Here is a 12,436-nt window from a genome sequence, read left to right on the forward strand (position 1 = left end):
TTATATATATATTATTTATATTATTCTATATTATTCCTATAAATTCTTATGTGTATAGATTTTAACACACACACATATGTATATATTAAAAACTCTAATTTCTTCTATAATTTTCGATATTTAATTACAATTTGCTTGCAATATATATCCAGGTAACTACAAAGTATGTGATATTCCTGGTTAGGTGATTTACAATATTAAAAAATTAACTTGCTGTTTCTAACAATAATTCATGTTTGTGCAGAGGAGAGCCAGAGTATATCGAGACGATACTGTTCCCATCGACCGGTGAGGATTCGCAATCGCAATATGTTTGTGTCACCTTGATCGTTCGATTACCTTTGGGGTATCCGGATGTCTCGCCGGCTATCAATCTGAGAAATCCGAGAGGATTGGACGAGGATACGGTGAAGCTGATGCAATCTGACGCGGAGGCCAAATGTAAAGACTTCATAGGTCAGCCAGTTATGTTCGAATTGATTGAGGTGAGGAATTATCCTATCAGCTTTTTATTTTTCTTTTTATCAGCAATTTATCTTTTATTGTGACTACATCGCAAAAAGTAGTGATAACATTTACTAATGATTACATTTCTATTTACCCTAACTATCTGGTTGTTTTCCAAAACTTTTTGTTTAAAAACTTGAATTTTGAAATAGTATATGTGTGTGTGTGTTGTGTGTATAAACAATAAAATCTGTATTGATGGAAATTCTTTTCTTTCTTATTTTCAGTTGTTTTGTTAAGCATTTATTGGAATGTAAAAATGTAAAAAAGAAAAATATATTTCTCTTTTATTGATATTTCTATAAAAAAGAAGTGAGAAAATTTATATATACAAATTTCCATGAAATTTTTCTTTTTTTAAAGAATTTGTACAAATTTTCACTTAAATTTTTTTAATGCAAATATGGAGCATCTATTATATAATTAGTTATATGTATTTATGTTCTCACATAGTTTGAACATATATTGAAATATCAATAATTACTCTTTTCTCACACACATACATATGTATCTGAACATTATTACCTGGATAAAATTTACTGTTTAAAAAATATATACAAAAATCATTAATTTCTTTAGTTAGATTTTTCATGATTCTTCAGCTATGTAAAGATACCTATACGAAACTGTGAGCTTGTGTATTATGAAGAAATAATAATTAATTATAGATAAATTATTAATACTGAATTAATAATAAATAAATAATAATAAATTAAAGAAAAAAGAATAATAAGTAAATAAATTATTATATAATGTTAATACATGTAATGATAATGGATTAATATAATTCAGTTAATACGAGAACACTTGACGAGGAGCAATCTTCCCACCGATCAGTGCGCCGTCTGCTTGTACGGCTTTCGGGAGGGGGATGAATTCACGAAAACAGAATGCTATCATTACTTTCATTCGCACTGTCTGGCAGCACACGTTGCCGCCGCCGAGAGATATTATAGAGAGGAGCAGGAAAAGTTACCACAGTGGCAGCAGGATACCACAAACAAGTTTCAAGTACGTTTATGTTATATAAATGAAACATATTGCTAAGATTAATAATTTCATTTCATCTGTCAATTTCGTGATGTTTGCGAAATATTTTTCTCTCTCTCTTTTACGTTTTATATTAATATTTATTCACTTATACCTCATTTATTCTTCAGGCTATATGCCCAGTTTGCCGGGAATCGATTAATTGCGATGTCGAAAGCTTATGGTCGGCCCCACCGCCGATTGATGTCGAAGCTGCTACCGATTTCTCCGTCACCGCCGAGTTGAGAGAACTCCAGAAACAGATGTCCGCTCTGTATCTACGGCAGCAGCAACGAGGCGGTATAATCGATCTGGAGGCCGAGGGCGTCAAGATGCTGGTAAGGACGGAAGATGATCCCGCCGCCACTACGGAAGAGGTCAGCCCGCCTGGCACGAGCTTGAACGCATATTCGAATACCACCACTGTGCAATCAGTTACTCAAGTGGTGAGTAGTCAACCACGCATTGACGACCAAAATAATGAAAAAGAAAAACAATTATTTGGATATGTTAATCCACTGTTGAAGAAAAGAAACATAAAAATAGATAGTTTTATGATTTTGCATGCTCAATCGTTCACTTAATTTTAAACACAATATAATGAAGTTCCCGATCAGAAAAATCTGATAAAAAAAGTTTTTGTCCAAAACTATATAAACCTGGAAGCGTTTTAACATAAAAACATAGTAATATTATTATGTATTTTATTATTTATTCTTAATCCATGTCTTCTGGCTTTGGATAGCTTCCAGTTTTATTTGCAATTTGAAACATAGTAATATTATTTTCAAAGCAACGGGAACAGAGGAAACAGTAAATAAAAACTTCGCTAATTTGCGAGAGACAGAGAAATGACTGATCATTATCAATAATTTTCTCATCTATATAGTAACATATTTTTTGTATTTTTTTCTTTATTTTACATTATCTTTTGTTTATTATCTAATCTCTTGATTTTCTATTGATTTCTGTCAAACGAGCGTTCTCTCTCGTCGTTCGCAGCATTCCAAGCAGTCGACGCACCACCAAGCCCAAAACCACCATAATTCGCAGTACCAACCGCGTCAAATGCAGCATAATCACGGCCACAACAATCATAATCATGGTCACCGGCACCGAGGTCGCGGTCGGGCCCATTACCGACGCCACTTTGACAGAGTTAGACAAGCGGAATCTACTCCCAGATGACAATGGGCTCGTGACAAGGTCGCCACTCGAGTCTGGTCTGATCCCCTCTTCGATCTTTCGCTAAGTGTATACAATATTCTGATTAGCATTAGTAGCATAATATACGTCAGTGTAATATACGGTGATTGTCTATCTTCGAGTAATCTCGCGATAATAAACTTATAGGTGTCGTTGTTTGACGGCAGCATACCCATCGTCGTCACCGCCATCGTCGCGGCGACGACGGGGTGCATCGTGACTTTCCGTTTGGACTGTCTATGTAGATCGAAGCCGTGGTGCTTTTTCTTCCGCGAACGATCCGCGATCGTACAAAATAGTTGATATCGTTTCGCCTTAGTTCCTTTTACTTCTTTTTCCATATTCTTTAGTTCACACGGGATTTCGTGACATTCGAGAACCTATCGGTCCTCTTTTCGTCTTTAACGATATTAAATGAAAGAAGATTTTGAATATTAAACATAATCGCAAACAATACGAGCGTATGTGTATCTCAATATCATATGTCCAAACATCTCCTGATAAAGAAAAATATTTTTTTTTCTTTTTATAATTTGAAAACGATTGCTTTTTTAATACAACACGTTTACAAAAATCTTTCTGTTTATTTTAATAAGTATTATACACAAAGTTTGTATAACGAATTTTTAAACATCCTATATATGTGAGAAAGAACTTACATTGATGCATAAAACTATTGAATTCTGTTATAATTATATCAAATTACGAATTTCTAAGAAACTAAGGAACATAGTTTCTTGAAGCAATTTAACTTGTCAGCGATATAGGAGATAAAAATGAATCTTAAAGCAATGTAGCTTTGCAGGACGAGGAGAACCGATGATTCAAATGTCACACGCTAACTTTATATTCACTGCCGCGAGTACGAGAAGATTACCCAATTTCATCCGCGATGATTATCTTTTTTTGATTTTGTCGTCTCTCCGATTACGGCTGCAAACAAACGCTCAATTTTTCGTACCGTATATTTAGCATTACATATGATCATCTCATTCTCCTGTTAATTAAAAAAGCAAAGTTTAAAGCCAGATAATCACACATCTAGCGCTAAATCTGTGCTAAGAGAATATACTTGAGAGATGATTACTTTCAAAAATACAGGGCGTTTGAGATTTAGCGCGACATATTTCAAGTACAGAGTCTCTTTTTTTTAATGAGTTATTAATTTTTTCTTGCAAATTTTTCAGGAAAACGATTTATTATACCTCGAAGCGAAAAGAGAAGCTCGAAGTAATAATTACCGAGATATTAATATAGAAGATAAAAACGTGTGTTTCTGCAAATGGGGAGTTTCAGAAACTTATAACAACAAAACTTCAATTTCTTATGTTTTTTCTTTTCAACTTTTTTATTAAAAACATTTTTAAATTTGTCAAACAATCTGCACATAAAATATTTATTGTTTAATCTATAATAATCTGTATAAATGTCATTTTTATATCCAACTTCTCTATTTTTTTTAAATGGGCACAATCAGACGACAATATTAAAAAAATATAACAATGCGAGAAATATATTTCGCAACTCCGCCTCGTGCGACAGTGTATTACGAAAAAAATTAAGCAATCAAAAATTGCATGGAAACAAAGATATTTTATACATTAGTATGAATCTAACATAATCAAAATTAACGGATACCATTTATTACGCTTAATGTACGATATATTGCGTGACACATAGTAAATTATAATTGCTATAACTTTGGTGAGTCTACGTTAAAATGTAGAACTTGGTGAAATTATATCAATTTCAATTTCTATTTGACATATGCAATTATAATTGTCAAATGTATATATAGAATGTTCTAAAAGTCGCTTTGTTAGCAGTGTTCATCTTCTTAACGCTGCTTTTAGATCTAGAAAGATTCACTTTTTGGTTCGATGATGACTAGTTCATTCCTTCACGAGTTGTATAACTGTTGCTTCCATTATCTAACTTCTTTCGTTTGTCTTTTTCGTGAACAGTCTTCTTGTAATAAAAAATAGCTTCTTTGGGATCTATTGTCAGTATTATTTTATTCCCATGCAAATTAGAACGTCAAAATTGTCTTTATCTTCCTTGAAGTCTTTTATTCAAATAACTTCAGTTCGAATATTTCTTTCTTGTTTATCGGGTATATTTGGAATGTATCAAACCTCTCTCTACAATTGATGTATCTGTTAATGTCAATTGATTTCTTTCAATGTTTTTATCAATAGCGTTCACCCAACACTCCGGTTTTTAATTATAATTATAATTTGATTGGTTTATCTATCCGGTACAATCGACTCTCTTATTTTTCTTATTGACGGCACGTCGTCGCGGAGATTATGTTTTTTTGTCTTGAAATCACATTATCATATTCAGCTCAATATTAATTTTTGTACAAGAGGTTCGACCAATCAGATGCAACAATTTATTATTTAATAAATTAAATGTAGAATGGCAATTATTAATTATTTTAATTATTAATATTTTAATTATTTTAATTTATTATTTGCATGCGAAAAGTTTTAAGAGAGGAGCAGCAAATAAATTTGAAGAATTTCCGGGACGATTGATGTGAAGATAACATTTCATGGTATCTCGAAAAGCAGCTTCAAGCGACTTTAGAACATACTATACATGATTTGTGCCATTTAATGCTCACGTTTCACTCACGAAGAAAGTATATGGCATATCTGAAAATCTCATCAGATACACGTTTTGCAACTTGAGATATGCTTTCAAGTCTAAAGTAAAACTTTTTTAGAAAAGATTTCTCTCTCTCTCTTTCTCTCTTTTCACCAACGCTCGCACTTTGAATTTATAATCGAAGTGCCTGGGATCGACAAGCGTAGACAATTGTGATAAAAAAGAAAAAAAGAGTAAAGCTTACTCAACATGTCGAATTCGAACAAAACAGGACAAACATCTCATATTACATATACAACTAAGAACTAATTTTGTTACTTTAAGTTCTATTCCTCTTTCGTAAAGTTCCTCTTTCCGTGCATTCGCATATCGTATCATATAGTACGATTTACATATTTTCGCGTAAACATGACTATAATTTTAAGGAGACGAAGGTATCGTCTATTGTAGATACTTTCCACATATACAAAAATGTACATATATGTATATATATATATGTATATATGAAAAATATATACGTATATATATATGTATATAATACACACACATACATACATATATACATATATGAAATATTGGAAAAAAATTGTTAGCAATCTCTTGTATAAACTTTTCCATATGAATATGTGATACTTATAAAAGGGTAATAGGTTAAATGTAAGGAAGAGGTTTAAACGCATGAAAATTTGAATAATTTTGTTTTTAGATTGCAACTTGAAATTTTTCTACTCCCAAAGTATAATTGCTCGATTCGCTTAATATAACTTAAAATCCACATCAGTATCATTTTTTGCAATTAAATTTTCTATCGAATTTTTGCTAAAGGAAAGAAATTGACGCATGAAATATATAAGAAAATAGCTATAGCTGAATCTAGCAGACATTCTGAAATACAGACGGGGTTTCAAAGATAAGTGGCCAAACTTTAGGAGTGTATTCTACCTATTTAAGGATGAAAAAGAGTGGTGACAAACGTAATATAATACCGGAAACATTATTTTTCTGAATTATAATTACTTTTTATCCACGACAAAATTTTTTAACAATAATTGCATCTTTGGACTCGTGTTTATAAGATCTTTTTTATCTATGCTGATAATGAGTAGAGCACGTTCTTAAAGTTTAATCGTCTATGTCCGTAAAATATCCTGTATAAAGAATATGAGACATACTTGAATTAAAGATTACGCGATATTTGCATAAATAATTAGTAAAGTATATAATTTATAAGCCGCTTTTTTGCAACGGTTAAAATCAAAAAGAAAAAGGATTTAAGCGTAAGCGTTGTTTAAAAAAATCTCGTGATACATATATATATGTGAACTGCTTTAAAAACATTTTTTTTTTTTAAATATTTAAATCACTACATTATAAAAAAAAATAATAAGTTTTAGTATCTCTTTTATTGTTCTTGTAAATAAAAGAAGGAGAAAGAGTTTTGATTATATAGAGAAATTATTAGCCAATATAAACTATAATCGTATTTTAATGATAACCATTATAAAAAGATACTCGGAAACAGATTATATTATCTCAAGAATCATGTTAATATCTTTTTGTTGGTTGTTTTAGTATATTTACATATATTACAATATGGCACATAATCAATCAGGACAAGCTTTTTTCTTAGATGTTAAAGATATGTTCATTATATTGTTTTTCGAAGTTTCCATTTGTATATATTTGTCAAAATATCTTTATTCGAGATGTATCTTATAAATTAGTATTGCTATAAAAATCGTCGAAGTGTGAAACATGTAATAAATAATTGATGATTTAATTCTATATATAAAGTCTATTGTATTATAAACATAGGATCTTTATAATTTTGTTAATGATATTTCTCTCCAAATACGCGCGATTTTTATCGTTTTAAGTAATATCGTTATATTTTAGTATTTGTTTTAAACACGGCGATATGCCTTATCTTAAAATTAATATCCTTGCGGAAATATAATAAGTACAAATAAAAACAATTTGAATCGATTTAGTTTTAAAGATTTTTATACTTTACTAATATATTGTGGAAAAGCCGCGCTATCTCTCTATAATGCCAGATAATTAAGTTACTGCTGCGATCTATATCTCTATTTGTAAGTACCAAAGAATATTGGATTATTAAAAGAAAAAGAAAAGAAAAAAAGACAGAAAAGAAAGAAAAAAAAAGAATACACACAGAGATCGACTTTATATATAGGGAGTACCTATTTACTCCTCTCTTTTACGTTTTTACACATGTCTGTGATATTTTAAGAGAGCGATGATTTTTATTTAGTTTCTTATTACATTAATTTTTTATGTGTATATATATATCACATCTGTGTGCAAACAATACTCGAGAACTTGCCGCGTATATGCAGCTTCTGTACAATGCGATGCATTATATTGCATAATTTCTTTAACTAAAGAAAAGAAAAAGATGTATAACAAACATGCAATTAAACTCTCATTTAAAAATCTTTTGCTTCTTTTTGTCATACATCTACCATTATCCGGAGCACATTGATATATGAGAAAAACTAAACTTTGTGCTTTCTATTATAAACTTTCTCTAATATTTATTACATGTCGAAACTTTTACGAATTTTAGCTTCTGGACACGTTTAACATGAAATTTCTTATTCTGATCATCTTACAAATATGGTATAATTATTTATATAACTTAATTGGGTTTTTCCACTTGTATACTCTGATGTTCTATCAAGATTTTGTATCTTGGATCCGTAGTTTTTCACAGCTTTGTCGATACATATGTATTTTCTTATATCATATAAAAAGAACAAAAATGAGAAAGAATATTAAATATTCAATAATTACGAGGCGAGATCATTGAAGAGTAGAAACATAAATATATATGAATATTATCCATATTTCTTTTATTAGGGGATGGGGGGGATTTCTATTTCAGAAAATTCTTAATTGAAAAATTTATTTATTGATAAAATCACTTAATTGTGATATTATTTATATGTAAGATTCACGTTAGTGTTCACGTGTTAATTAACATCGAATTGTCAACCGCCCTTTTTACATGGCTTAGCATTGTAAGAAAAACAAGAGTTAGAGAGAAAATTAAATGTTCAAGTATACAGAAATTAGAGGCGAGATCATTTAAGAGTAAAAACATACATACATACATATATATTACATAAGTAATCATGTATCTCCATTGTAAAAAAAAAAAGAAAAAAAAATTGGTGTGATATACACTTCTATGGTTTCATTTCATAGCGAGCTTAAGTGTCGAATAAATCTTTAAGCTTATGAATGTCTGGAAGATCAGCAATTTATTGCGCTTCTACAAATACTGTTTCGTTACAAGATACGCAAGACGTACGAGAGAATATTTATACACTGTTTCTATCTACATTTGTTCCATGGTAGCTGTAAGTACACAAATATGACGATACGTATTATCGCACTCGCTAATTCATTATCTCTTGTGTGTGTATACGTTTCACACATTTTATTTTTAATAAAACATATTCACACAGGTTGCAGCCATTTTTGCAAATTTTTTCTAGCACGTCTTTATATAAAATTTTTTTGACAACAATATGAATACCTTATCATATATTGTAATACTGACATTTGTATATTACATCAGCAATTTTTTATATATTAGAATAATAACACTTACATTATTCGATGCAGTTATCGCGCTTTATGCAAGTTTCATATAATTATGATGTATATTATTGCTATACATATACATATTTATATTTATTTATTACACAATGTTAATAGATTGCATCCGTGTTATCCAGTTCTTTAACAAATTTCAATAGCGAATAAACCAAATATCTCCTGCACGCGATTACATAAATTAAGAATTAATATATAACATTTAACAAATATAACATTTATATAGTGTATTTAAAAATATAACAAATAAATACTGACATGCTGTCATTTAACAATCTTCTTTTTTATACTTCAACAAGTAATACAAGTACGGTATTATTATTAAATATTTCTTTTTAGTATATATACAGTAATACTAAATGCGTTTTATTTTGCCAATTATGTGATCTTAGAATTAAATTTTCTCAACTAAATACGATATACATGAGTATATATCGTGTAAAATAGATATATAATTACTTACTATTTCTCTCTCTTCCTCTCTTTCTAAGGCTATATTTTATTCGCGTATCCGCGAACAAAAGATAGGTCTTGAACTATGTGGAAACTCTCGAAGAAATCATATCGATATTGGAAGATATATGAAGATTCTTTCGTTGACTTGACGCGTCGCATTGATCCCGAAATATCTCCATCTTCGATCGAAGCGCGCTCAACTTTTCTTGCATCGGCAAAGCAAAATCTTTGCTTCGCGTGAGAACGTCGATAGCGTTGTTCAACAATACCGAGTTCATAAGAGACAAAGATGGAATGTCCAGCGAAATTGAAGAAGTGTTAATACTGTTACTATCACCATACCCTTCATCGATACTCTCGTCGGTTATTCTAGTCACAGATTTCAGTTGCACCTGTAAATCCTATAAAATGCATAACATCAAGATACTTTGTCTTCCTTATTATTGATAATACATGTTTGAGTAAAATTAATTATTTACTGTTATGTGTTTATGTATATTATATTGGAATAAATTACCTTGTTTCGTGACAGAACTTGTTTCAGACACTCGCGCAAAGAATGTTCTGTTTTGTTTCTCTGAAATAATAAGATATATCAAATATATTCACAGAATATAATCTTATATATTATTTATTAAAATATAAAATTGTGATATGTATATCTTTGTATTATGTTGTAATTACAGATTGCATATTGTGTGGTAAATACATATTATAAAAAAAAGATAGTGATTTTATTAAGTAATATGAAAATATAAATACTATATCATTAAGTTGACCATTCATCTGCTTGCAATGCAGTTTTTGCTCTAAAGTTTTTATCTTAAGCTTCTCTTCTCTGAGCTTTTTGAGCAGAGCACTGTTTGCTTTATGCGATAAGGTCCTCAAACGTTTATTCTCACTCGCGAGATTCTGCATATTACTCAACTTCTCTTCAGATTCTGCATTCTTAGATTTCAATAATTTGTATTGCGCTATCATCTTGGTCAGCTGTATTTTTAGATGAGATATTGCATCCTCCACTTGACTCTGTTCTCGTTTGGATACCAATAAAGAAGTTTGCAATGTCTCGTTCTCGGATCTCAGCTTCTGTATTTCGAACTGTGTCTTCCGCAATAGATCGGCGGTCTCGTTCTTCTCCATCTCGCATTTCTGTATGTTCTCTTCCATAGATGCAATGAGGACACGTTGCTTGCTCAATGTATTCTCCATGGATATCATGGCCATCTCATTGCCTAGCAGACATTGTTCCAGTGTCTTTAGCTCAGTTCTGGTGTTTCGCAACTCTTCTTCAGTCGCCTCCAATACCATAGATATGTCTGTTGGACTATCTGTCGAATTTCCATCTGATGTATCCTGTATCGTGTCGATAGATTGGATGCGTAATTGCAGATCCTTCATTGCATTTTGCATCTCCTGCTTCTCCTTCTGATACTGCTGCACGAGTTCAGTGTATTCAACGCTCAGTTTCTTGTAGTTGGCATTTATATCCGCTATTGCCCGCTGCCGTTGCTTCAGTATGCCCTGATATGTGTCTATTTCCACCTGCAGACTCTTCTTGCCAGCCATTAGAATATGAACCTGCGATTGGTACCATTTCGCAGAAGCCTCCGCCGCGGAAAGACGACTGTTAGTGTCGGTCAACGTGTTTTGCAGCTTCTGCTTGTCCCGCAATATTGTTTGCATTTCGACAAACAACTCGGTTATCTTGCCCTTGAGACCCTGATTTGCAGCGATCCGAGCGTTGAGATCGATCCGCACATTTTCCAGATCGACGCGCAGTCGCTCGTTCTCGAGTTCCAATAGAGCTACTCGCTTAGACAGTTCAATATTCGAGACATCGGGCGTAGACAGGTGTCGCAAATGAAATTCATCGGTGGTAAATTGGAAAGAGTCCGTCGAAGTAACAGAGTCTAATTCCCCTTGAAATAAATCCGACAGATTGTCCATTGTCTTCATTTAATTACAAATCAATATTTAACTACAAGCTGTTATGTCCATATCTTTGCGCAGTTGATCACACAGATCGTCACCTGAATACGTACAATAATTAATAATTGATAAACATATGTTCATACACTTTAAGTGTGTAATAAGATTTTAATTGTATACAGAAATATTCTGTCTATATATAAAATGTTTGTTATATACTTGCTTTTTAAGAGGATTATTCTTGTTCTTGAAGATGATAATAATAATAATAATAATTGCAATTTGAAAACAGTTGTTTCGAAAAAGCAAACAAGTTTTCTTACAATAAATTGCCAATACTTTCTTCTCAATGAAATCTATATTTATATAAGAAATGTCAAAAATATACGGTCAAAATTAATCAACGATTAGTGCAGCCAGTTCAGCTATAAAGAACAGACCCATGGTTACATTAAGCCCGAATCACACTAGCGACTCGCGGCTGCGATTGCGATTGCGTTTGTGATTGTGATTTGCTACGCTCCAATCATCTTTTCAGCTTGCTATTCCCTTCCATTTATATGTTCTAAGCTTGTTACCATAGACATAGTGGGTCTGTTCTTTATAGCTAAACTGGCTGCACTAGTTCAGAGTTTATCTTTTTCTCTCCCCATTGGAAGGAGAAAGATAAGCTTTGAACTAGTGCAGCCAGTTTAGCTATAAAGAACAGACCTAAAATATCTAAACCGAGCGTTTGCCTTTATTTAATGAGTGGGGGTAAAGATACACGTAGAAAAGGACATACTCTGTTCCGTGCTCCTTGCGTTCTCTCTCGCTCGCATGTAGCGTAGCGAAAGAGTACGCTATGCTACATGCGAGCGAGAGAGAACGCAAGGAGCACGGAACAGAGTATGTCCTTTTCTACGTGCACCTTGGCCTCCACTCTTCAACACTCGGTCTAGATATACTATGTCTATTGGCGAATTCGATTGGATGCACTAGTGCGCACTCTTTCAGTATTTAGTATTCGATTGGCTTGCCCTGTACTATTCAGAATTTTATGTGTATT

The 12,436-nt window shown here is 31.9% G+C and overlaps 3 protein-coding genes across 5 annotated transcripts in view; 2 read left to right on the forward strand and 1 right to left on the reverse strand.

Annotated features, from left to right (window-relative positions):
* LOC115236875 (E3 ubiquitin-protein ligase RNF25) overlaps positions 1-8,260 on the forward strand; it is a 9,529-nt gene extending 1,269 nt beyond the window's left edge. For 2 of the 3 annotated variants that reach the window (XM_029809591.1, XM_029809593.1), the window contains exons 3-6: positions 245-485; positions 1,300-1,518; positions 1,668-1,982; positions 2,501-8,260. In XM_029809591.1, the coding sequence (XP_029665451.1) occupies positions 245-485; positions 1,300-1,518; positions 1,668-1,982; positions 2,501-2,788 (1,063 nt within the window). In that variant the 3' untranslated portion in view covers positions 2,789-8,260. The remainder of the gene's footprint in view (positions 1-244; positions 486-1,299; positions 1,519-1,667; positions 1,983-2,500) is intronic. The other variant, XM_029809592.1, reaches the window with a different exon arrangement.
* Positions 8,261-8,629: 369 nt separating this feature from the next.
* Positions 8,630-11,826, reverse strand: LOC115236874 (GRIP domain-containing protein RUD3-like). Its single transcript, XM_029809590.1, has 4 exons — positions 11,612-11,826; positions 10,219-11,489; positions 9,974-10,033; positions 8,630-9,857 (listed from the first exon to the last, which is right to left on the reverse strand). The coding sequence occupies exons 2-4, from the start codon at positions 11,413-11,415 to the stop codon at positions 9,537-9,539; spliced, it is 1,578 nt and encodes a 525-aa protein (XP_029665450.1). The 5' UTR covers positions 11,416-11,489; positions 11,612-11,826; the 3' UTR covers positions 8,630-9,536.
* Positions 11,827-11,830: 4 nt separating this feature from the next.
* Positions 11,831-12,436, forward strand: part of LOC115236891 (protodermal factor 1-like) — a 2,111-nt gene continuing 1,505 nt past the window's right edge. Inside the window, exon 1 of the mRNA XM_029809620.1 lies at positions 11,831-11,885. Coding sequence (XP_029665480.1) covers positions 11,831-11,885 — 55 coding nt within the window. The remainder of the gene's footprint in view (positions 11,886-12,436) is intronic.

This window comes from Formica exsecta, unplaced genomic scaffold, assembly GCF_003651465.1.
Source record: "Formica exsecta isolate Colony F162 unplaced genomic scaffold, ASM365146v1 scaffold260, whole genome shotgun sequence".
Lineage (NCBI taxonomy): Eukaryota > Metazoa > Arthropoda > Insecta > Hymenoptera > Formicidae > Formica > Formica exsecta.

Bases quoted from the DNA above. Each gene is read 5' to 3' on its own strand.
- LOC115236874 (XM_029809590.1), bottom strand. From the start codon at position 11,415: ATGAAGACAATGGACAATCTGTCGGATTTATTTCAAGGGGAATTAGAC. The intron at 10,034-10,218 runs GTATTTATATTT...TTATTATTTCAG, and splicing joins ATGGTCAACTTAATGATATA to AGAAACAAAACAGAACATTC. The intron at 9,858-9,973 runs GTAATTTATTCC...TGCATTTTATAG, and splicing joins AAGTTCTGTCACGAAACAAG to GATTTACAGGTGCAACTGAA.